Here is a 25194-nt window from a genome sequence, read left to right as displayed (position 1 = left end):
ATACCACAGACAAGAATTCTTTCCTGACCAATTGGTGCCCCCCAAATGAAAATCTGGAGTCCCCTGTAGTTTTATCCTAACTGCTGTCAAAATTCTTTGATACACCATTGCATAATGACAGGTTTCAGAGTAGCAGCCCTGTTAGTCTGTATTCGCAAAAAGAACAGGAGGACTTGTGGCACCTTAGAGACTAACAAATTTATTTGAGCATAAGCTTTCGTGAGCTACAGCTCACTTCATCCGACGTGTAGCTGTAGCTCACGAAAGCTTATGCTCAAATAAATTTGTTAGTCTCTAAGGTGCCCCAAGTCCTCCTGTTCTTTTTGACACACCAAGCGCCCTATGAGCTGCCAACATAAAGGGGGGAAAGACTAGGTATCTGGTAGGTAAAATACTCTCAACAGCTGCTCAGCCCAGGGCTGTGCAGCACATTTGGGGATTTGATTCCCTGGTATCCACGGATCTTGATGGGGATCGCTGCACATGCTGTTGTCATAAAGCTCTGAGTGATGGTGCAGAGTCAGCTCGGCTCCTTCCGAGGGAAGGTGACTGGGAGCCCAGCGAGGCTTCCTGAGATTGGCTGCATTGGCCTAGACCGCTCCACTCCCCTCGCTTCTCTTGTCACATTCCTCTTCTCCCTGCCCTTCGGAACCCTTTGCTGTGAAGCTGGTGCCCTGCCATGAGCGGTACTGTGCCAGGTCCCCCCCACTCCCTTCCCCCGGCCCCCTTCCGGCCGCCCCTCCTCCTCCTCCTCCTGTCACTGATTCGGTGCTGGAGCCCGGGGTGTCTGAGCTCCCCCTGCCCAGTCCCCCTCCAGCAGCGGCGACGGCTCCGGCGCTGTCAGTGCGCAAACATCAGCCGGGGCTCCGGGCACAGGCACTTACACGGCCAGGTCCAGCCGGCGGCTCCGGCGGAGCCAGTGCCTCGCAGCAGCAGCAGGTACGGGCTCGCCATCTGCCTCACCCAGGTAGCTGCCCCCTGCAGGCCCGGGGGGGGGGGGGGCGGCGGGGGAAGGGGAGCGGCTGGGGTAAGCCCGGGGAAGCTTCCTTCGGGAAGACAACGGGTCACAGGGGGTGGCGTCGCAATGGAGGGTTTAGCCTCGGGGAAGGGGGCTGTAGGGTTGTTATGTGGCATTATCTTGGGGGGGAGGGTAGGATTGGAGAGCAACATGGAGTATTGTGGGGGAGGGGGAGACCCGGGGGGTTTAACCCCTGCATCAGTCTGGGGGGGGGGGGGGAACAAGCTGATTATTATTACCTAGATTTCCAAAATGTCATCTTGGTCATGGTCTGCCCCCAGCCCCGCTCCTTCAGGAGGAGCAGGCTCCACAAACACTCTGAGAAAGAGCCACTCCAGGCAACCCTCTCCTCAGGTGCAATGCTTCCCTGCCCCTTATCCCAGGTGCTGTGCTGTAATACTCCTGTAGGGTGCGACTTGCCATGACACTCAGCCCCTTGGGGCTCTCTGCCTCCTTTCTTTGTGGCGCTGGGATCACTCCTTGTCCTGAGTAAGCGGTTAGACTTGCAAATAGATTAAAATGACATACCTGATAAATCCCAGCTTTTCAGTATAAAATGGTTAAGCTTATGCGGAAGATGCAAGGATCTGTGAGTCCTGGCCCTGCTCTCCAGGGAGTTACACCTCAGAGTACTTCCCTGAGGCCAGATTCTTGGAGGGAAGGAGGGTTAAGCCTGTATGGTCTCTCTGTAGTTGGTTTCCTGGGGGAGTTGAGCCCCATGGCTCCTCCTGGGATTAGTCTATGTGACTCCATTGACTTCTGAAAAGTGTAATTTTGTGCCTGATATTATGAACAAATCTCCCTCGTGTGTTTGACAATCCTACTGTCACTTCCTCTCCCCTCCACCACCAGCTCCTAGGAAAATGGGTCAGCCTCTCCAGATAACATATCCATAAGACAATTTGTGAGTTTCTGCACTGCCAGCCGGTTTGGAGGTAGCATTCTGGTCCTTCTGTTTATGCATATACTGAATGTGCCTTGCTTCAATTATTCATCCTGGTGCCATTGCAACTTCCTGCAGCTTGTCTCCTCCACAGAGCTGAATGTGTAACAAGGTTTGAAAATACTTTGTCTTTGAAGCTATGATCCCATCCATCTACACGGCAGCTGTCTGCTCGCACACCCATAGTCAAGGAGCTAATGGTTAACTGATACCTGAGAAATTACTGTGTTTGTGTGGAGGGAGGTGGGGGTGGGGGGTCTGAGTACATCAAGGGTGTCCATCCCATTCCCCATAGTCCATCCCAAAGAAACATGATGGATTATGATGGGGTTGGGGTTAAATAAGGAATCATATTTCTGGAACTTGGTCTGATGACCATTCACTTTCTGGAAAAGTTGGTCTTTCCCAGGCACAGTTAGTCTCAATGGTGGAGAAGTTAGTGACTGACTTAATTCTGATAACACATCATGGATATTATCCCTATTTAACAGAGGAGGAGGAGATGGGCACAGAAATGGGAAATGAGTCGGTGGTGAAACTGGGAATTTTATTAGCTATCATGTGTATTTTAGTTTGATCAGCTAGCATCTGGACCACCCTCACTACTGTGGGATCTGGACACTTTACTAAACTGGGAACTATTCACATTTCTAAATATCTGGATTCAATAAGTCAGATAAACCCACTGCAGCCAGCTGGCTCAAGTGTAGAAGGGATGCTCTAATCAGGTAGGTGCTCAAATATCCATAGTTCAGTTATCCTAGGAAAGTCTGGAAAAGTTGTATTACAATTGTTTCTAAATTCAGTCAGGTTTGGGGTTAAACATAATTCCAGAAAGGAGCAAACTCCAGCAACAAGAGCCATTTATTGATTTCCAGTCCTATAAGATAGGTATACAAATAGGGAGAAGCTATTTCTAAGGTAGAAAAGACCTAAACCATTTAGGTCTTTTGTAGCTAGTAACCAGCATCTTTAGTTTCACCTGGAAGTGAATTGGCAGCCAGTGCAGAGCAGAAGTGCAATGAGCTCTTGGTAGCCCCCTGAGCTGTTGGTGGGTGCACTAGGCAAAAAGTGTGAGCAGTTAGACACAGGTACAGCTCATTGCAGTGAACCAGCCTCAAGGTGACAAAATCATGGATAACCAAGATGAGGTGAGCATCTGAGACATTAGAATTCAAAAGTTCGTCCTGCCCCTCCCTCCTGTGTTCTTTCCTCTATCCTTTTTCCTCCCTTTGTGACAAGATGAGAGCAATGCTGTCCACAAAACAGGGCCCTGGGGCCTGTTCCATCTCCTTTTGGATAGGGATTGGATGCCAGATGCTGAGGTCTAATATTCAGAGTTACTTTGTAATTTATTCCTGAAAACTCCAAAACCTTTTAATTTCTCAGAATATGATTTCTAACATGAGTTGCACATTGTCCCCCTGATGCAAAGTCCTCCCTTGCAGGATCAAATTCTCATTGCAGTGGAATTAAAGCTTGTTGCATGGCCTAAAAGGGCAAGTTTCTATGTGGTGTTCTAAGGATCAGCTAACATTCCATCATTCATTGTTCAAACAGAGCCTACCTGACTGAGCTCCCATGTTTTCTCCAGCTCAGACAAGAGATGCCTCAGTTCTTCCCTCCTGATTGTCATCCAGGAGTTTAGTATAGATCCCATTACATAGATCTCATTAATCCCTTGGTTTTTGACTCATCCGTTGTGACTGTCCAATTCCCAGTTGACTTAATCTAGTCACATACAGCATCCCTGCCCCCCACACTCCTGTCAATCTGTCCCCGAGAGTGCTCTGTTGCCCCCATATACCTGCTGTAGATTGCTCATTTCTTTCAGTCAGGTTAGAGAACAAAAGAGGAATTCCTGCTGCATCTAATCAAAGAGCTGAGGCTTCCAGCAGAGAGAACCCAACCAGGAGCAGGAATTTATCACAGAACTGAGCAGCAGAGAAATCCATCCAGAGGCTGGTAATTGATTACAAAGGCTCCATGGGGGAAGTTGTACAGGCTAGACCTCACTCTGTCCCCCAGCACTTTGCTCATCCATCCCATAGATAGCTGTTACTGTGGCAGTGGCTCAGACTGCACCTGCATCTACCAGAAAACCCTTTGCTAGTTAAGTGAAAGGGAATGTAGAGACTCTGGGTGGCAGGAGCAAGGACTTAACCATCCAGCTTCAGTCATCTAATGGGACGGCGCCTTTGAAAACGTGGGTAAAAGGAAGGCAGATGGATTCCCCTTTGGCTACAGTGCTTGCTTGAGCTACTAAGGCTTGAGATATGTGGAAGGTGGCTGGACTGGTGTTGATAGATAGGAATGAACAGAATCTCACAGATGTCGGAGATGGAAAAGCAGGGCCCGTTACAGCCAGCCTAGGGTCCCCTGCAAAACCTTTTTATTGCTGCACCTGCAAGCAATCCCTCCCACCTGCCCCACTTTTGCAATATGGGAGCGGGTTGGCAGTGTCATAGGGCAACCTTACCTGCAGTGCTGGAGTGCTCTCCTGCAGCAGAACAGGCAGGTGGTGCCTGCCTCAGTTTTACTCCTTCAGAGTCCCCAGTAACTCCATCCAAGCTTTCTTGCCTCAATAATACCCTTTCTTGGGGCCAGTTTATTACAAAAATGATAGTCTATAATAAAAGTCCAAAACACAGTCCATCTGCAGTGTATGTAGTCCTCAAAATCTAGTCCCTCAACACCCCACATACCACACTGCAGTGTTTTTAGCCGCACCTGGCTCTTTGTCAGTCCTTTCCTGTCCTTCTGCCAGGACAGTCATCCCAGCCCTTCCAGCTAGAGTGCAACCCTATTCTTCCCAGCAGGAAACCCCCATTCCTCCAACCTCTCTGCTGGGAGCTGTTTCTCACAATGGGAACATCAGTCACTCCCCCTGTACATTTAACTCTTTTGTCTCAGGTGGGAACTTCCACTGTCCCCCCTGTGACAGCTCTCCAGCATGAAGGCTTCAGCAGGAAGGTCTCTCCACTGCTCCCCTAACTTCAACTCTCTCTAGTCCTAGCTCTCTGGCTTGGAGAGGTCAGCTGGCAAACCTCTCTGCTGCCTTCAGCCTTCTCCCAGGGACCTCCTACAATCTCCTAGTCTCTGGCAGCTCTCACTTGCTAGTCTTACATCTGCAGGGTCCACATGCCTTCTTTCAAGACCAGTTGGGGTCAGCTGACCAGTCTCAGGTGCACTGGTCTCTTCACTCTTACAGGGCAAGTGTCACCCTGTGACAGGCAGATTTGCTAAATCCTACTAGGTTCCATATAGTCCTCCCTCCTTTGAATCCAAAGGAGCCATGTTCCCTGCAGTCTGCTCTCCAGGACTATAAGAACCATGGGATTCTCCAGAACTATACTGTAGAACAAAACTCACCATTTTGCAGCATTGCCCAGTCCCTTCAGCAGGCTCTGTCTTCCTCACTGCCCACCGGGCTAGCCAGTACAGTATCCCTTGTGTTACTCATGTAATTGGATATTAAAATACTCTTATTTTATGCTGACTCACATTTTCACTATGTGGCAGATCTTTTTATTGATGAGGAACTGCATTATAGACGTTGTTGGGGAAAAGCTGGAGGTTCTAACTGCTGAGAGGGGGGCAGATGGCGCTTCTAGCACCCAGGAATGCATAGGAGTTGGTTGTAGCTTTTGGTAACCAGGAGGCAGCTGAAGAGTTTAGTACTAGGAAAGGCTTGCACCGACTTTCTCCCACTTCTCTTCCCAGAAGAGACTTTAAGTCTGTGGGGAGTGGAGGTTTAAAGTTCTCATTCCACACCCCAGAAATCTGAAAGCAATTAGCTACCTTGCTCCATCCCTCCCATTGCTACATCCAACATTGACAAATAAGCATGTTACCTGGATGCTTCTACTAGAATTCAGCAGTGAAATAATTGTCAACATTTTAAACTGACATCAAGGAGAACAGTGTTTACATGCTATAGAGATGAATGGGGCTGTTGGCACTTCTCTGAGCAATTATTTCATGTTGCCTGTAGACTCTGGCAGAAATCATTGAATTGGATTACATTCACTTTATGTTTTAAAGATTTTATTTGCAACATAAGGGCTGCAGACTTAATTTCTTTTTAAATAAAATCTGAGATTCTGGACAGTTGTGGAGCAATTTAAAATTTTGCAGTGGTGGGGGTGCAGAGCAGGAGCCAGAAGCGACAGATTGGGTAAACTTCATTTTCTGAACAACTAAAACTCCTTTAAACAAATAGAAATGCAAACCTCATAATGCTTTGATATTTTTATTCTGAGCCACTCCCCCAAACAAGGGCGGTAGTCCTTAGTGGGAGCAAAACTAAAGAAAATCCACCTGTTGGACTTATTAAAATCTTGGCCTAATACCTCATACATAGTGCAGGCACAGTGCAACACTTATGGAAGTGGAGATAAAAGAAAGGGAGCCATTTATTAGAAGAATGTTGAAAGAACTCCCTTCTGGACAAGGCCTAAACAAGAAGCCTTTCTGATGTCCTTAGAGCAGATGTTTGAGTCTGTGAATGCTAAAAAGCATGAAATGGGAGAAAATAATACATGAGATGGAACAACCAGAAAATCAGTCTGAACTGAAGACACAGCCTCTGCCCTATACTAGTGTCTATCACAGCTCAGAGCAAAGCCCTCGCTAAAAACAATGCCATGCAAGAGAGACAAGAGAAACTACTATAAAATGAAGTGCAGTCCCACAATAGACATTTTTAGGCATTCCAGCAAGGAGAGAAAAACTGGATTATGTAGCTGTTATGGAAACGACAGTGCCCAAATGTGTAACATAAATAGTATAGAACATTCTTCTGTGTATGATGAAAAGCTATTGGATCCCAGTGAGGAGACAGGTACAAAAAATAAGAAGAATCATGATCCTTTCTTTCAGATGCCATGGTGATGAGCTCAGTATAAGATCCTGACTAGAATAGATGGAGCATGCTCTGAGCTCAGACAAAGAATTTTAAATCCTCTGAAGGGAGAAAGATTGTTCTGTCCCCAGGCTTTAAACGTTTCCACTTAGACAAAAGAAAAGCTCTAAGAGAAGGTAAAGATCATCACATAGCAAAAGGAGTTGAAACGATTTTTACACCAGTCAAGCACTGGGGAATCTCTAAAAATGAAAACAAGACACTCTCTGGGACCAGAAGGCTAAAAAGCGACTGCTGGAAAGAATCCGTGTTGAATGCACAGGACAAGGAGAAAATGGAAGAATTAGGCTCTGATATTTAAAAGGTTGCTTTCACTGAGACTTTGCTCAATGAACTGTGGCATATTAGCATTGAAATCCAGTGTGGTTGAAATATTCTTTCAGTGGAATTATCCACAAAGTGTTTAAGATCCTTGTACTTTGATATTCTCTGGGACTTGTGAGCACAAAGTATGACAATGAGCAACCAATACTGTATAAGCTCTGACTGCTCTTTTCCCCCCTCTCCTTTCAGTGGAGCATAAATACTTTGTGAAAAATAAGAATATATTTAGAAAACTGATCATTTGGTGTCCTATATACTGCAGAATGTATTCACTCCATCATCCCCCATCCCCATCCCTGAAGGACTGACCATTTCAATAATCAATACTAACTCATTGCTCTGTGTGTGTGTGTGTGTGTGTGTGATGTTTTTTGTCTCTTCTCCCTACCCACCATATATGAATAGTACTGATGTTCCCCAACACAGTATTTTAAGATGGGGTGCTGGCTCTTTAAAGAGACTGTAGGTCCAGAGCAACCTGCTTCCAGCTCTGGCTCCAGAACAAAGAATTCTGGAAGGTATAGGCAAAGCAGCCATGCATGTTGGAAAAGGATATAAAAGAGCTCCCTTTTCCCCAGTAAGAGAGAGACACCAGGGAAGTGGCAGGATCTGCAGTGTTGCTTCCTGTTAAAATGGCCTAAGGTGACATGTAAGAGGCAGATGGACAGAAGAACAAGGAATTGAATCCATTTGCATCTCTAGCCTCTTCACTGGGGTCGTACCAGGCAGATTTTCCTTATGGGTCCTAAGTGCAGAACTCTTTCTGTACCACTTCCACCTCTGCCCCCTCACCAAAGGAAGCCTGAAATTTGGCCTAGTTTTAATGTGGTTATTTGACTGGCCTCTTAGTGTATGTCTACACTGGAGGTGGAAGGTATAATTTCCACCTCAAGTAGATATACCCTCACTAGCTCTGATGGATCTAGCATGCTAATAATAGAAGTATAGGTGCAGTGGTACAAGTGGTGGCATAAACTAGCTAGCCATCCCACTCTTTGTGCCGGCTGTTGTGGCTACATTTCTATTTTTAGCACATTAGCTTGATCAGAGCTAGCATGGGTATATCTCCTTGAGCTGGAAGTTACAACTTTCCTCTCCAGTACAGATATACCCTCAGTTGTCTTCCGCACCTGTAGTGCCTTCGGTCCCACTGCAACTCAAGTCACAGCTGCATTTGTGCAGAGCAGGTCCCACTGCCATATACCCCAGGGAGCTCTGAATCCTGGTGTAGTGTGATTTGTCATAATCTGGATTTTGGAGGCCCAGATTCCACTACACACTTACCTCTCCAGGGACCATGGCAGTTAGCTGCCTCCAGGCAGCCAGGCCATCTTAGTTCTTGTGAAGAAAGTTTCTCTTTTTCCTTCCCAAACTTTTATTGAGAACTTTACCAGAAAAGGCTGTGGTGCTAACAACTATCTCCACTCTGTCTGTGTTCCCAGCCTTTCCACCCACCAGCCAATTTCTCCCACAGACACTTTCACGCTTTCTCCCATGCTGCCCCTTATGCATGGGGAACAGGGGAAATATCTCTCATATAATCTGTACAGCCACTATCTTATCCTCCTTCATATTCCTCCTTTAAAACTTGCCTCTGCTTTGATGCCAACAAAACCTTGCCTGATGATCATAACTAGGCAGGTGATGAAAAATGACCCTTCCCCCTCTCCCCCCACTCATTTAGTTTTACTAACTTGTTCTTCACGTGATTGCACATGTCCATTCCACTTCAGGTGTATGCGCACCAAGTGCACCAGAGCTGGAGATTTTTCCCTTAGCAGTACCCATTGCAGTAGCATATATGCTCTCTTCTTCCTTGTGCTCTCTTCTTCATCCTTTCTCCAATGGTGTAAGGGTGGAACCACCGATTCCCCTCAGTTCCTTCTTACTGCCTATGACTGGTAGTCTGAGCATGTTAGCTTCCTGCTGACAACGTTCTCCCTTTCCAGAGACTTTGTTTATCTCTTGTATGTAGTTAGTGGTATTTGTTTTTCATATTTGTTAGTAACTTTAGTGTAGGTTTCATTTGTTGCTTTTCTTAGGGTCGCTTCCCACTTGTTTTGGGCACTGATGCCTGGTACTGGGGTATGCTTCGGTCTCCGGGCTTTAAGCCTTAAAAAGACTATGCCTATAAATGACCCTCATTCCAGGCACCTAAAGTGCGAGGGTCACCTCCATGATCGTTGTCCGATCTGCAGAGACTTTAAGCCCCAGATGAAAAGGGATAGGAAGATGAGACTGTGTCACCTTCTCATGGAGGCCTCCCTGCGTCCACCTTCTGAACCATTCCACTCAGGGTGCGCACCAAATACTTATCTCTCAGTTAGAAGTGCCCCTCTAGATATTGTGGATTCTCAACACCAATCCCCTTCTGATGTGCCAAGGAAGAAGCACAGACAACATCCCTTGAAGGAGCCAAGCTCCTTCAAAAGATCAAGGCCCAGTACTGTCCATCAGCAAAGAAGCTGGAGGATAGGGTAGAGTGTCCTCGGAGAAGAGATGCTCTTCTCCTGTGTGGGTGTTGACTCCAGCACCAGTGCCTGTGCTATTGAGGCCAACCCCTTTGATGCAACAACAAATCTTTTGGTACTGACAACACCAGAAGCATATGCCGCAGTCTGGGACCTGCACTCTCTTTCGGAACCGGATTCTCCAGCATTGCAAGAAACAAACTATCTGATACTGCTTTATCCTTCAGACTTACATGCAGAACAGGCCCACCCCTTAGTCCTGTGGCAGACTTCATCAGACCATCCAGTGCGTCCTCGTCCAGTGCCATCCAGAGGCAAACCTAGTATGCTGTCTCCAGTGTTGACATTTCTGGAGACATGCCACCAGACCTTGGCACTGCCTGGTACAATGCCTCTTTGATCAGGTGACTTAGGATCTTCCTCAGAGTTGGAGGTAGGCTCCTATGCCCCTCACTCCCAGGATAGGAGACTACATTCACCTGTGCTGCGAGGATTCCACTCCAGGTAACCAGCAGATGTCCAGGGACCCAGATCTTTGGGTGGTAAGAGTTGGAATCCTATACCCTATGTTGGAACCTGTGGGGTTTCCCATCACCACCAGGTCCTCCATGGCTCTTCTTCTCTCTAAAACCCCAAGCAGAGGAGGTTAACAATATTGCCCCCCATACAGAATATAGTACAAAGTGGTAACCTCAAGAATAGCCTTGTATGCCAGACTCTTGCTCCACTTCAGTACAGAAGGCTCAACACCCATTATCAGTTTACTGTCCTGCCCTTCAGCCTCTCCATGGCCCATGAGTATTCACAAAATGGCTGGTTGTGGTGGCTGCATTTCTAAGAAAAGCAGGTGTAAAAGTATTTCCTTGCCTGGATGACTGGCTGGTGGGAGATTGGTCCAAGAACCAGGCAGAACTCAGTATGGCCAAAATCCAGTCCTCCTTCAGTTCTGGGTTTGTCATTCAGTGAGGACAAGTCAGTCTTCTCCTCAGTTGAGAGGATAGAATTTATAGGGGAGGTCTTGGATTCTACAGTGGCCAGAGCTTTCCGCCTCAATCCAAATTCCAGATAATGTTAACCACTTCCACAGACCTAAGAACGCATCCAACCACAACAATAAGAAATCACCTTAGACTTTTGGGGTACAGGGCCTCCTGCATGTATGTGGTTTGGCACACCAGACTTTGTCTCAAAGTTACAAAGCTGGCTAAAGTCAGTATACTCCCCAGGTTGTCATTGGTTGGACATGCTGATTCAAGTGCCTGCAGGAGTACTAGCCTCCTTAAATTGCTGGATGGATCTGGCCAACATGTGTGCGGGAGTTCCCTTTGCCCCTTCCTTATCCACATTAACCCTCATTATGGACACGACTTCTCTGGGGTGGGAAGCTCACCTAGGGAACCTACGAACTCAAGATCTGTGGTTGCCTCAAGATTTAGTTGTCCATATAAATATGGTGGAATTAAGGGCCATTCATCTATCCTGTCAGGTTTTCTCCCTAACATTAAGCAAGAGACTCTACAAATTCTCATGGACAAGGCTGCGGCAACATTCCATGTAAACAGACAGGGAGGGGTCAGTTCAGAAACCATCTTCATCAAGAGACAATACATGTTTGGGAGTTTTGATTCATTAGTGTAATTATCTCAAAACCTCTCTGTGATGGGTCGTCGTCCCCCCCGGGTGTCACTTGGAACTGGGGTACCACTGAGCCCACCTGACCCACCCTCGGCTCCCTTCACACTGTATTGCTGAGGCAAGCTGGCCAAGCCTTCCCTCAGGCTTCAGACTGCACTTTACCAGCACACATACAGGTAGGGACACACCCAGCTGCAGCTTTACACACAGATGCTGCTATCAGTTCTGCATGGGGAGGCTCAGTGCTCAAGTGCACACCCCCCTCTAGAGAGTACACCCAAAATTGTACCATCTTGTGCTGCACAGCATAGGCTCATGAAATTCACCCCTTCCCTCAATGTGGAGAAAAATATGTAACAGCTTTTTGCCCCCCAGTCATGGATTCCACACACTGGGTTTTAGACAAAACAAAAACAAGTTTATTACCTACAAAAGATAGATTTTGAGTGATTATAAGGGATAGCAAACAGATCAAAGTAGATTACCCAGCAAATAAAACAAAAAGCAACCTAAGATTAATATACTAAAGAAATTGGTTACAAGTAGCAAATTCTCACCCTAAATGATGTTTTAGGCAGATTGCAGAGACTTGCTTGCAGCTTAAAACTCCAGATATTCCTTTCATAGGCCAGACACCCTCTAGCCTGGGCTCAGCCCTTCCCCCCAGCTCAGTCTTTTTGTTTCTCAAGTGTTTCCAGCAGCCTTCTTTCTTGAGTGGGGAGTTAGTGAAGAATGAACCCCAATGATGTCACTCCCCTGCCTTCAATAGTTTTTGCATATGGCGGGACTCCTTTGTCTCCCAGTGTGATTCCCACCCTGGTCAGTGGAAAAATACTAGTAGTATCATGGAGTCCAGAACCAGGTGACTCAGAGGCTGTTTGTAGAATCCTCAGGAAGACTTCTCAGTGGGTGATTAGCATCTTCAAACACCTATTGTTTTCCCTAATGGCTCTTCCCAGCGAGACATCTAGACTGATTGCATTTTGCCTAGTTGGCGTTCCCCAGGTGTAAACACATTTGTAATAGATGCATAGACAACATTCCTAACTTCAGATACAAAAATGATACATGCATACAAATAGGATAATCATAATCAGTAAATCATAACCTTTCCCACGATATCTCACATTACCCAGCTTGCATAAAATACATCACAGTTATGCCATAATCATATCATAACAATATACCTATGAAGAATATGGGGTGTAATGCCACACTCTCATCTTCCTAGTGTTCAGAACAGCTTGGCAAATCACCTGAGTAGATACTTTAGCAGAGATCATGAGTTGTCTCAGACTGGACATCATTAAATTCACATTTTAGACCTGGGGATCCCTCACATAGATCTGTTTTGCTTCTCATAACAGAGCAGGCCACAATCAGGGAGCTCTGATGGATGGTTACCTTCTGTCTTGGAAGGACAATCTGCTATATGCCTACTCCCCCATTCCATTAATTCCAAAGGTGTTGGGATTGTGTTTGCATGATCCTCACTGCACCAGCATTGGATCTTTAGTTTGCTGAGCCTATCCTGCAAGGCTCCTATATTACTCACTTCCTCCAGAACCCAACCTGATCTCCCAGAGCTTAGCCAGCTTCTGCATCCCAACCTGGTTGCTCTCTGTCTGAATGCCTGGATGCTCCATGGTTAATATCTCAGGCGGTGAAGTGTTCCATGAAGTGCAGTAGGTTCTCCTGAGCAGCAGAAAACTGTTTACAAGATGCACTTACCTGCTAAAGTGGAAGTGGTTCTTATTATGGTCACAGTGGAAGGGTGTCTTGCTAGTCCTGGCTTCTGTCTAGCATGTTTTAGACTTTTTGTTCCACCTGAAACAACAAGGTTTATCCATCAGTTCCCTCATGGTTCACCTGGCAGCTGTCTCTGCTTTCCACCCTTCAGTTGAGGGCCACTGAGCAAATTTTTTCTCATCCGATCTCAGATTCTAAAAGTCTCTGAACAGGTTGGAACCCATCCCTCCTTGGGTCTTGAATCTGGTGTTAACAGTGCTGATGGGTCCACCCTTTGAAGAATTGGTTACCTTTTCTTTGCTACATCTATCTGTGAAAGGAGCACTTTCAGTAGCTATTATCTCAGTGAGAAGGGTGGCAGAGTTACAAATGTTGGTGGCTGATCATCCTTACAGTTTTTCTTTAATAAGGACAAGGTATGCTTACATCTGCATCCAGAATTCCTGATAAAGCATTAGGCTATATCTCAGCGTTCTTGGAACTGGTGTCAAGTTTGGACAAGTGGTCCTTCAGTCATTTTTCATGTAGATTCTGATTTGAACTGCTTGTGAGTCACCTGAAGTTGAATGGACATGTGCAATCACTTGAAGAAGAAAAAAGTGGTTACTAACCTGTTCTGTAACTTTTCTTCAGATGTGTGGCACATGTCCATTCCATGACTCACCCTCCTTCCCATTTGTATTGGAGTCTGCCCAATAAGAAGAAACTTATATTTAGGGGAATCTTGTGTGGCTCCATTCATTATACCAGGGTGCAGTAACAGGAGGCGGCAAAGGGCACATGTGCTGCCCTGACTGCAATAGCTAAGGAAAAAATGTCTGGCTCTGGTCCACTGGGTGCACACACACCTGAAGTGGAATGGACATGGAAATGCACATCTTGAAGAATGACAGTTACAGAACAGATTAATAACTGCTTTTTTCCAGTGATTCCCTGTCCTACTTTATATTGGTATAATTACAAGAACAAAACTGTTCCAATTCTTTGCTATATTCATTTGATTTGTACAGTCTATCCCTGTCATCAACCTTTTTGTCTTTTAGGTTGTAAGCCTTCCAGCATAGAGATGACCCTTATCTGTGTGTGTTTGTACAGCACAATGTCCTCTCCTCAGAAGTTAAGGAGAACAATTTTTCTCCCTCCTCCTTATAACAACCTTTTATGTACTTGAAAACTGTTATCATGTCCCCTCTTAGTCGTCTCTTCTCCAGACTAAACAAACCAATTTTTTTCAATCTTCCCTCATAGGTCATGTTTTCTAGACCTTTAATAATTTTTGTTGCTTTTTTCTGGACTTTCTCCAGTTTGTCCACATCTTTCCTGAAATGTCGCACCCAGAACTGGACACAATACTCCAGTTGAAGCCTAATCAGCATGGAGTAGAGTGGAAGAATTACTTCTCGTGTCTTGCTTACAAAACTCCTGCTACAACATCCCAAAATGATGTTTGCTTTTTTGGCAACGGTGTTACACTGTTGACTTATATTTAACTTGAACCACTATGCACCTCAGATCCCTTTCTGCAGTACTCCTTTCTGGGCAGTCCTTTCCCATTTTGTATGTGTGCAACTGATTGTTTCTTCCTAAGTGGAGTACTTTGCATTTGCCCTTATTGAATTTCATCCTTTTTACTTCAGACCATTTCTCCAGTTTGTCCAGTTCCTTTTGAATTTTAATCCTATCCTCCAAAACACTTGCAATCCCTCCCAGCTTGGTATCATCCGCAAACTTTGTAAGTGTACTCTCTATGTCATTATCTAAATCATTGATGAAGATATTGAACCGAACTGGACCCAGAACTGATCCTTGCTGGACCCCACTCAATATGCCCTTCTAGCTTGTCTGTGAACCACTGATAACTACTCTCTGGGAATGATTTTCCAGCCAGTTATGCATCCCCTTTAGGGTAGCTCCATCTAGGACCTAGGCCCTAGATTCTAGGTTGTATTTCCCTAATTTGTTTATCAGAAGGTCATGTTCTAGACAAGCCTCTCCCATCTGATTCTACTCCCCAGCGTGACCTTCCCCGATGGCCTACTGATCATATTGCCATAGCAGCTTCCACACTGGCTGGGGAGAGAGGGAGTCTAGAAAAGAGTGTATGTGCACGCGCTCACACACATGAACGAGAATAGAAGTGAGACTTTTCTAACCTGGTAAGTGGAGACGATGTTTTTGTTTTTGCACAAATGTAGCTGCACCAGTCCAAAAAAAACCAGTGTAGACACCACCTCAGTCTCTCATGTGTACAAAGGGGAAGTGCGATAGAATTAATTAAACTTCACATCGTAACAGATGCCTGTGACCTTCTCAGGTTATGGCTCATAACTTGTTTGGGGCAATCTACACCTGCAGCTAAATCATGCACCCCTGAACTGGGATTAAACCCATTGTCAGCAGTGGGTAACTTTTTTTTTTTTGCTACCTATTACTGACAATGCATTCAGCACCTGATCAGCTGTGTGTGATTTAACTGCAAGTGTAGGCAATGCAACAATAATTCAGCATCAGTTCAGAAAATGTGCTTAAAACATCTCTGCTTTGAGAGCCTTTTCCTTCTAGTATTCAAGACTGGTGGGCATGAGCAGGTTCTTGTTCTCGTGTGCGTGAGTTTAGTGTCTCTGGATATGTGTAGAATAAGATTAAAAGACTGAAGGTTGTATCTTGGGTGTTTTGTAAGCTAACACTTTAAAAATAATGTAGACAGGGCAAGCTGTAGTTGAACTCATGTTAGCTGGTTGAGGTGAACCCATGGCTCCCACTTAGGGTTTACCTCAATCAGCGTATTTAAAATGTAACTTGCCCTGTCTACACTAATGTGTTTGAGTTTTTAAAAAACAAACAAAAAACTTCATCCTAGTCTAGACATCCCTGACCCTTTGGGATTCTGAAATGAGATGTCAGAGGTTTCATTAATATTCTGAAATGCAACATCACTCTAGAGGTGTAATGACATTTCTACCAAAACACAATCTCTCCACTTCCTTTTCCTAACTTGGGCTGCAGTTGGGGAACTTCAAAGGGTTTGTTGTCCCTCCAGGGATATTTTAGCATATGGAAGCCAATATATTACACTAATGGACTCCATGGACTAAAGTAAAGATTTGAGGTAAATGACTCCCTATCTTAGCTCACTGTAGTTTTTGCATTTCAAAATGTTAATTATACTTCCCCGAAAGCATCCTAGGTAGTTCACAGAGAAAAGCTTGGTAATGTCTCTCCAGTGAGTATTGTCCTAGAGTTCAGTAAAACCTCATCCATCATAAGCAGAGAAAATCTGAAGACAGGAGTGAGTCCTTAGGCACTTCCACATGGGACCCTTTACACCATTTCTGCTTTTAAGGAAGTGCTACAATTAATCTTTTCCTTGATGTTGTAAGAAATGATGAGTTTGCATCATTATCTGATACTCATTTTTGTGGCCAATGAGTGGAACAGAAAGTATATCTGGGCAAATCAAAAGAAACAGATTCATCATATCCCTGCTAACCACAGGGCAGGCAGGCTGCTCATTACACAGGCTTCTGATGATTCAGATAATTGAGACACTTGCAGCTGTCTTTTAATATTAGGGTGAAAGCAATGTGTTCAGTGTAGTCAGCTAGAAAGTGCTAGTCTTCTCTCTTGCAGCTTGCATGATTCTGGGAAGCTTTTATTATATTCAATCCAGCAGCAGCATGTCATTCAAACTCTGCCTGATTCTTCATCTCTCACTTGAGTGAAATTCCCATTGAAGTCAAAGGGGATTTTTCTTGAGTAAGGGCTGCAGAATCCAACCCCTTATTAATATTTTGAGAAAAATCCTTATCTGCCTAACAATGTAGAAATGGGGTCACCTTTCTGTGAAGGTGAAGACTTTTTAATGTTCTTAATATTGGTGCAAGGATAAAGCTAAATCTTCTTCCATTTATGGGTTGATACTGTTCCCAGGTCAGAAAAATCACCTCCATCCAGCACTAGGCTATTGATGATGTTTCCCAGGTCAGGCAAAGGGTGAAGTGTTTCTCATTCCTTTAAAAAATGGTTTGAAATGCATATCTTGCTGTGTGAGTCACTACCACTTTGGTGCCTTCCTTTCAGATTATTAATTTAATGTCAATAATTCAACTGCATTTGGAAATCATCTGGCTGCTCCAGCCACATAGAAATAACCTCCTGATATATCCTTCTGACTGCTTAACCTCAGCCAACGACCTCTGAAAACTCCCATTCATATATACCAGACATAGATGGTCCCACAGCAATGCCCATCTCCCCCTTCCTGCTACTCTTGACATCTAAAATACGAAAACTGGGTAGCATTGAGTGTAAAAACATAAGAATGGCCATACTGAGTCAGACCAGTGGTTCATCTAGCCCCATATTCTGTCTTCTGACAGTGGCTGGTGAACAGAACAGGGCAGTTTATTGAGTGATCCATCTTCTGTTGTCCAGTCCCAGCTTCTGGAAATCAGAGGTTAGGGACATCCAGAGCATGTCAAAGGGGTTGTGTCCCTGACCATCTTGGCTAACAGTTACTGATGTAGCTATCTTCCATGAACTTATCTAATTCTTTTTTGAACCCCGTTATAGTTTTGTTCTTCACAGCATCCTCTGGCAATGAGTTCCACAGATTGACTGTGTGTTGTGTGAAGAAGTGCTGCCTTATGTTTGTTTTAAACTTGCTGCCTATTAATTTCATAGGGTGACCCCTAGTCCTAGTGTTATGTTAAGGGCAAATAACACTTCCTTATTCACTTTCTCTGTACCATTCATTATTTTATAGGCCTCTATCCTATCCCCCCTTACTCGTCTCTTTTCCAAGCTGAACAGTCCCAGTCTTTTTAATCTCTCCTCATATGGAAGCTGTTCCATACCCTTCATCATTTTTGTTGTTACCCTTTCTCTGTACTGTTTCCAATTCTAATATATCTTTTTTTGTGATGGGGTGACCAGGACTTCATGCAGTATTCAAGATGTGGTCATGCAGTGGATATAGTGGCATTATGATATTTTCTGTCTTATTATCTATCCCTTTCCTAATGGTTCCTAACATTCTGTTAGCTTTTTTGACTGCTGCTGCACACTGAACAGATGTTTTCAGAGAAATATCCACAATGATGCCACAATCTTTCTTCAGTGGTAACAGCTCATTTAGACCCCATCATTTTGTATGTAGAGTTGGGATTATGTTTTCCAGTGTGCATTACTTTGCATTTATCAACATTGAATTTCATCTGCCATGACTGTTGCCCAGTCATCCAGTTTTGTGAGATCTCTTTGCAGTCAGCTTTTGGGCTTAACTATGTTAAGTAATTTTGTATGGTCTGAAAACTTTACCACCGCACTGTTTACCCCTTTTTCTAGCTCATTTATGAACAGCACTGGTCCCAGTACAGATCCTTGGGGGACCTCACTATTTACATCTCTCCATTGTGAAAACTCACCATTTGTTCCCACCCTTTGTTTGCTGCCTTTTAACCAGTTACAGATCCATGAAAGGACCTTCTCTCTTATCCCATGACTGCTTACTTTGCTTAAGAACCTTTGGTGATGGACCTTGTCAAAGACTTTCTGAAAGTCCAAGTACACTATATCCACTTCATCACCCTTGGTCACATGTTTGACAAAGTCTCAAAGACTTCTAATAGAATGGTGAGGCATGATTTCCCTTTACAAAAGCTGTGTTGACTCTTCCCCAACAAATTGCATTCATCTATGTGTCTGATAATTCTGTTCTTTACTGTTGTTTCAACCAGTTCACCTAGTACTGAAGTTAGGCTTACCAGCCTGTAATTACCAGGATTGCCTTCGGACCCTTTCTTAAAAATGGCATTACATTAGCCATCTAGTACAGAGACTGATTTAAGCAATAGGTTATGTACCACAGATAGTAGTTCTGCAATTTCATATTTGAGTTCCTTCAGAAATCTTGGGTGAATACCATCTGATCCTGGTGACTTACTACTGTTTAATTTATTAATTTGTTCCAAAACATCCTCTGTTGACACCTCACTCTGGGAAAATTATTCAAATTTGTCACTTAAAAAGAATGGCTCAGGTGTGGGAATCTCCTTCACATCCTCTGCAGAGAAGATTGATGCAAAGAATTAATTTAGCTTCTCTGCAATGGGCTTGTCTTCTTTGTGTGCTCCGTTAGCATCTAAATTGTCCAGTGGCCCCATTTATTTTTTAGCAAGCTTCCTGCTTCTGCTATGTATTTACATTTTTGTTGCTGTTTTAGTTTTAGTCTTTTGCTAGTTGCTCTTCATATTCTTTTTGGACCTGCATAATTATACTTTTACACTTGAGTTGCCAGAGTTTTTGCCTTTCTATTCTTCTCACTGCGATTTCCAATTTTCCAACTTCCAATTTTTAAAAGATGTCTTTTTGTCTCTAATCACCTCTTTTACTCTGTTGTTTAGCCACAGTGGCATTTTTGGTGCTCTTACTGTTTTTTTTATTTGGGTTATACATTTAGCCTCTACTATGGTGTTTTTAAAATTAGAAATTGGAGCATGTTTTGTGCAGTTTAGTTTGTCTTCATGTTCTTCATTCCTGTTGCACGCTATGGTGTCTCAAACCTCTTCTCCCACTCTTCCCCATGGGCAACTGTTCCTTAGTGGGATAGACTGCTCCAAGGCAACACTGTATCTTTGTCCCCCTGTATTTGATTGGTTTTCATGGTGCACTTCTATGGTGACACCACATATGCCAGCGCTATCGGCGGTAAGGGAGGGCAGAGTGGGTTGGCCAGAATCCTGACTGGTGCCCAAATGCAGTGAGAGTGCTGCAGTAGACAGACTCTGTGGCCCTGGAGATAGAGCTTGTGTGGTCCATTCTGGAGACCTGGGTTCTATTCCTACTCTGGATTGCTCATCTTACTCCTTAGTTTCAGAGCCTATATCATGAAGTGACCTGAAGGCAGCAACTGCAGTGCCTATCACTAGCTTCACATGCTGGAACTGAAACACACTGCCCTGGCAATCTGCTGGAAAAGTTCAAGACAGAGATGCCAATGTGGGTTTAAATTTAACAAACATCAGAAGACCTATTGGAAAAATGGATGGGCCTTCTAGTTGTTCCTAGCTGAGACTCTTACTACAACAGCATCCGAGTTCAAGAAAGGATGCAAGATATTTCTGTTTAGTACAGCACTGTAGCTGGCTGAGGACTTTCTGATTGTGTCAAGGTGATATGGGGGAGGTGTGTTCCAGCTTAATTGGCCATTAGTATTTTGGTATCAGTGCCCTCCAGACACTTTCTAAATGATTTTAAATAGAAAGGTAACCTAAATAATCCTGAGAGTGATGAGTGGGAGTTGTCACAGAAATAACACATGCTGTTGGAAACACAGCATAATTAACCTCTTTATTTAAATAATTTACTAGTGAGTTATTGGGAAGAGCTAATAAAGTGAAATCAGAAACTCTGCTGCAGAGTCCACACTGGGATAAAAGACCTGTCTTTGGCCTGAGTCAGCTGATTCGGGCTCTTGGGGCTTGGTTTTAGGGGCTATAAAATTGCAGTGTAGACATTTTGGGCTTGGGCTGGATCCTGGGCTCTGAAACCCTTTCCCCTTGTGTCCAAAGTGACCTTTTTACAGAGAAATCTGCTTTGGAATTGAAATCGGTCAGTTGTTGTTCGAGGCAACATAAGGTCAGAATTCAATGAAGAGTTTATTAAACTGATAAAGTCCCTGTGTGTGTCTTTTGCCAGGGGGGCTGTCACTAGCCGATCCTCTGACTCCCAAATGCACTGAGTCAGCCTTGAAGCAAAGACAGCAGGTTAGAACCATGCTGGTTAATGTAGCTGATGACAGAAAAGGATTCAGCATTTCTTTCATTCCCATTCCAAATTCAAGTATGGATGCCACAGTCATCATGGTACTCAGTGCAGTCACACAACCTGTGTATAGGGGTATGTCTATACTGCAATAACACACCCACAACTGGCCAGGCCTGTGTCAGCTGACTCAGGCTCACAGGGCTCAGGCTGGGGGGCTATAAAATTGCAATGTAAACATTCGGGCTCAGGCTGGAGCACAAGCTCTGGGCTCCGGCTCTCCTGAACTGGTTCCCACAGCTACTATGCTCTCTGTATTCAAATCCCTCACTTGAAACTAACTTCTACAATGATGCTTACAAGAAATAATCAACCAATGGCAAGTCTGGGGGGCAGCTTGGGATAATTTGTATATATAACAAATTGATGTAAGATAAATGAATATATCTATTTTAATAAAACTATTTAACCCTGGCCTATCATCAGTTTAAGCATTCTACAGTTCATGGTCTTTCTTTCACCTTCCTTTGTTTGTTAATTTGTGAACACTTCAGGGAAGGGAGTGTCTCTTCTTCTATGTCTGTACAGCATTCAGGTGGTACTGCAGTGTAAACAACATTAAGGGTATATCTACACTGGAATGTAAGCCCAGGGTTAGTAGAACTCAAGTTAGCAGACCCTGGGTTTGTTAACATAGGATTTGAGCATCTATACTTATTTGTAACCCCAGATTAGGAATTGTTAAACCTGGGCTCCCAGCTTGGGGCTCCAGTATCTACATTGCATTATGTGAGTCTGAGTCCAACCGCCCATATCCCAGACTTTCTCGTGCCCTCCCAAAGTGTGGCTGCTTTAACCCTATGTTCTTGATGCAGTGTGGGAAAACTTGACTGTCTGCTAAACTTGACTGTCTAGAGGACAAAGAAAATTGGCCTGTGGGATTGTGAGATAATTTTGGTGGACTCCTAGATCATGAATCCAGTGTGACTGTATCTACACTGTAAAGCAATAGGGCTTGAAATGGGTCCTGACATGAATCAGGCTCAGACCCTCCACCCCATGGGGTCCTGGGTCTTTAGGTCTGAGCCATGAGTTAGCACAATTTATGTGTTGAGAATGGGAGTTAGGGCCTGAGTTTGAACCCTATGCTTATCCTATTGCAGTGTAGACATAAGCAGGATGTCTAATTAACAGGGTCCACCAACTTTCCTGGCTTACAGTTCCTACACCCTTTGAAACAACCAGTGCTGTATCAGGCCATTTGGCTAATCTTGCCCAGTGACATCTGCATGGTAATCTCTAGACCATATGTTCCTAACCTGCATTTTAACATAGTACAAGGCTTATGTAGGGTAATGTTGCTTCCTAATCATAGCATCTCAGTCCTGTAAATAAAAGTGTTTCCAGAAGGAGCCCTCCCAGAATCCTGATGAGGGTTGAGATTTCTGTGCACTGTGAGCAGCAGGGCTCCATGAAGTTACCACTGAAGGCTGCCAGGCTCTCAAAGCAAAGGGATTTTTAGGCCCCTGAGTTCAGGACTAGAAGCTCCACCTCTGACTGCAGACAGCCCTGGGATCTGAACTGAGTCATGGTCCCAGGGCTTAGTTAGAGCATCTGTCTTCACTCACACTGATCAGAGATAGGACTCAGGACTCATCAAAGCCTGACAGGCCCAGGAGTCTATGTAACAAGGTACAATTCTGGGTTTCACCTGGTGTATAAGTTGAAAATACTTGTGCTAAAATGTGTTCCCTTTTTCTTTTCAGATATGATGATGGCCCTGAAAGATAAGCTTCTGTTTAGCTTCCTCTGCCATGTGGCCTGTACCCTTGTGTATGGCTACCCCACCGATCCTGGGACTGAGTTCCGCTCCGCTTTCTCTGTGGCTAGAACCAGCAGCATGGAAGGGAGCGTTGAGATGGTCATCACCTTTGACAAGGTCTATGTGAACATTGGCAGTGACTTTGATCCCAAGGCTGGGTTGTTTAGGTGTCGGATCCCTGGGGCCTATTACTTCTCCTTCACAGTTGGGAAATACCCCAAGAAAAACTTGTCTGTTATGCTGATGAGAAACAAGAATGAGGTGCAAGTGATTGTGTATGATGAGCATCACCGTAAGGAGCGGAAACTGGCTAGCCAGAGTGCCATGCTTCAGCTGGACTATGGAGATACAGTCTGGCTGCGTTTACATGGGGACCCCAAGTATGCCCTCTACAGCAATGCAGGCCCATACACAACTTTCAATGGGTATCTTATCTATCCAGATACCTCTGCCTACTTCCAAAATGGTGTGGTCTCTCAGGAGCTGGGGGGAGCTGCAGGGCTGCCCCATCCAGCTATTCATCAGCTTTCAGGAGAACAGAATGAAGCTTCAGAGGGACACATGTTGTCCGATCAGCCAGCCAGAGAACTAGACCCTCGCTCTGCATTTTCTGTTGCTCGCTCACAAAGCCTCCTGGGAACAGATGAGAAGCAAACCCAGCATGAGCCAATCACATTTGACATAGAGTTTGTGAACATTGGAAGGGATTTCAATTCCTCAAGGGGCATCTTCTTATGCCGCGTGCCAGGTGCATATTACTTCTCCTTCACCATTGGTAAAATGCCTTTTAAGACCATGTCAGTGAAACTTATGAAAAACCACAATGAGGTTCAGGCCATGATCTATGATGACAACCATTCCAAGAGGCGGGAGATGCAGAGCCAGAGCATTATGTTACCTCTGCACTACGGAGACACTGTCTGGCTCTACAGCCACCAGCATGATGGCTACGGTGCCTACAGCAACCATGGCAAGTACATCACCTTCACGGGGTTCCTTATCTATCCAGAGGCTCAGCCAAAGCCACCCCCAAGTCCCAGTTCCCCCACGAGGTCAAAAATCTAAATGCAGGTGTGAAAGGAGCATAAGAGAAGCCAAGATGCAGTGGACTTGGGTGCAGGTCCTGGTTGGATGTCACCCTCTACAATGTTAAAGAGCATGCTAATGTATATCCAGTGCTTTCCTTATGCTGCACACTCATGTCCTGGCTGCAGGGCCATTGCTGTTTCTGTCTTTTATCTGTAGAATGATCTTTGTGTTACTGTTCAATTTAAGCATAAAGCATAAGGTAGTTTGGGGGCAGGGGCAGTGAAATGAGGTGTTGTGATTCAGGGAGCCACTGCAGAAATGCTGGGAGACCTACTGAAGACAACCCCACCAAGAAGGCACAGCACCTGGTGATATTCCTTGCACATACAAGGGAGGCCTGGGGGAGGGAAAATGTAATTGAAATTAATTTAATAAAAGTAAAAAAATAAAATGTGCAGGGTTTGCGGAGACACACATTGTTTCACAAGATGCTGGATTTGTGTGTATATAACTGCCTGTGACACTGATTCTGGACAGGAGAGAGGCTCTGATAATGTGTGAACTATTGTATGTGTTTGTGTTGTGAAGACTGTTAAACAGAGTTAGATTGTATGTCACTGTGCCAGAGTGTCTGTATTTTGTGGGAGGTCAGGGAATTGCGGGAGGAGGTATCCAGTATTGCCAACTCTTATGATTTTGTTGTGAATCTCATGATACAGTATCTCATGATACAGTACTGGGGGGAGGGATAGTTCAGTGGTTTGAGCATTGGCCTGCTAAACCCAGGGTGGTGAGTTCAATCCTTGAGGGGGACATTTGGGATCTGGGGCAAAAATTGGGGATTGGTCCTGCTTTGAGCAGGGGGTTGGACTAGATGACCTCCTGAAGTCCCTTCCAACCCTGGTATTCTATGGTGTTTTGCTTAAAGCTTCAGCTGCTGGAATCCACAGATTCTGTCTGTCTGTGAATCTCGGCTTTCATAACAAAAACACCCCACTACGTTTCAAGCTCTTGTGGTTATGGAGAAAAGTTTGAAAACATGAGCCAAGCATACCCTAAAGGCTCCTAAACAAGAAGGCAAATAAAAATAACCCAAAATGTGTATGATTTTTAAAAATCTCCTGATTTTGGAGGTGCCTGGCTCATGATTTTTGAACATTAGGGGATGGCAAAGGTCAGTATGTGCATAGTGATACTGCCTGTATTGAACTCTACCATTGCCAAGAAATGGGCACTCTTAACATTATAGTGTGGCTAGACTTCATAACACAACATGTTGTTTCCTTGTTGCTCTACCTAACCCTGCCTTAGGGGGAAGCCACCACCGTACTTCTAAGGTATAAGAGGTGATTTCAGTGTCCATCCTCTCATAGTCCTTGCCTTTGCTCCACACTGTGTCTCAGTGAGCCCCACTCCTGTAATAGAGAGACCAGTGTGGGTGGCACTAAGATTGCAGGGGGCTCAGGGCAGTGGTAGCACAGTAGTGTGAGAGGTGGTGGGAACCAAGAGTTCACT

General features: G+C 44.7%; 1 protein-coding gene across 4 annotated transcripts; it reads left to right on the top strand.

Moving 5' to 3' along the window:
- The first annotated feature begins 425 nt into the window (after window positions 1–425).
- On the top strand, window positions 426–24291 carry C1QTNF4 (C1q and TNF related 4). Of its 4 annotated transcripts, none has more exons than XM_043548645.1 (2): window positions 426–1027; window positions 22595–24291. In XM_043548645.1, the coding sequence occupies exon 2, from the start codon at window positions 22597–22599 to the stop codon at window positions 23713–23715; it is 1119 nt and encodes a 372-aa protein (XP_043404580.1). In that variant the 5' UTR covers window positions 426–1027; window positions 22595–22596; the 3' UTR covers window positions 23716–24291. The 4 variants fall into 4 exon arrangements, with proteins under 4 accessions (XP_043404580.1, XP_037754534.1, XP_037754535.1 ...); XM_037898606.2 differs by having other exon boundaries at window positions 667–939; XM_037898607.2 differs by having other exon boundaries at window positions 731–967.
- Window positions 24292–25194: the final 903 nt, after the last annotated feature.

This window comes from Chelonia mydas, chromosome 6, assembly GCF_015237465.2.
Source record: "Chelonia mydas isolate rCheMyd1 chromosome 6, rCheMyd1.pri.v2, whole genome shotgun sequence".
NCBI classification, from domain to species: Eukaryota; Metazoa; Chordata; order Testudines; family Cheloniidae; genus Chelonia; species Chelonia mydas.
This window is presented reverse-complemented; position numbering and strand designations above follow the sequence as displayed.

Coding starts and splice junctions, on each gene's coding strand:
- C1QTNF4 (XM_043548645.1), top strand. CDS start 22,597: ATGATGATGGCCCTGAAAGATAAGCTTCTGTTTAGCTTCCTCTGCCAT.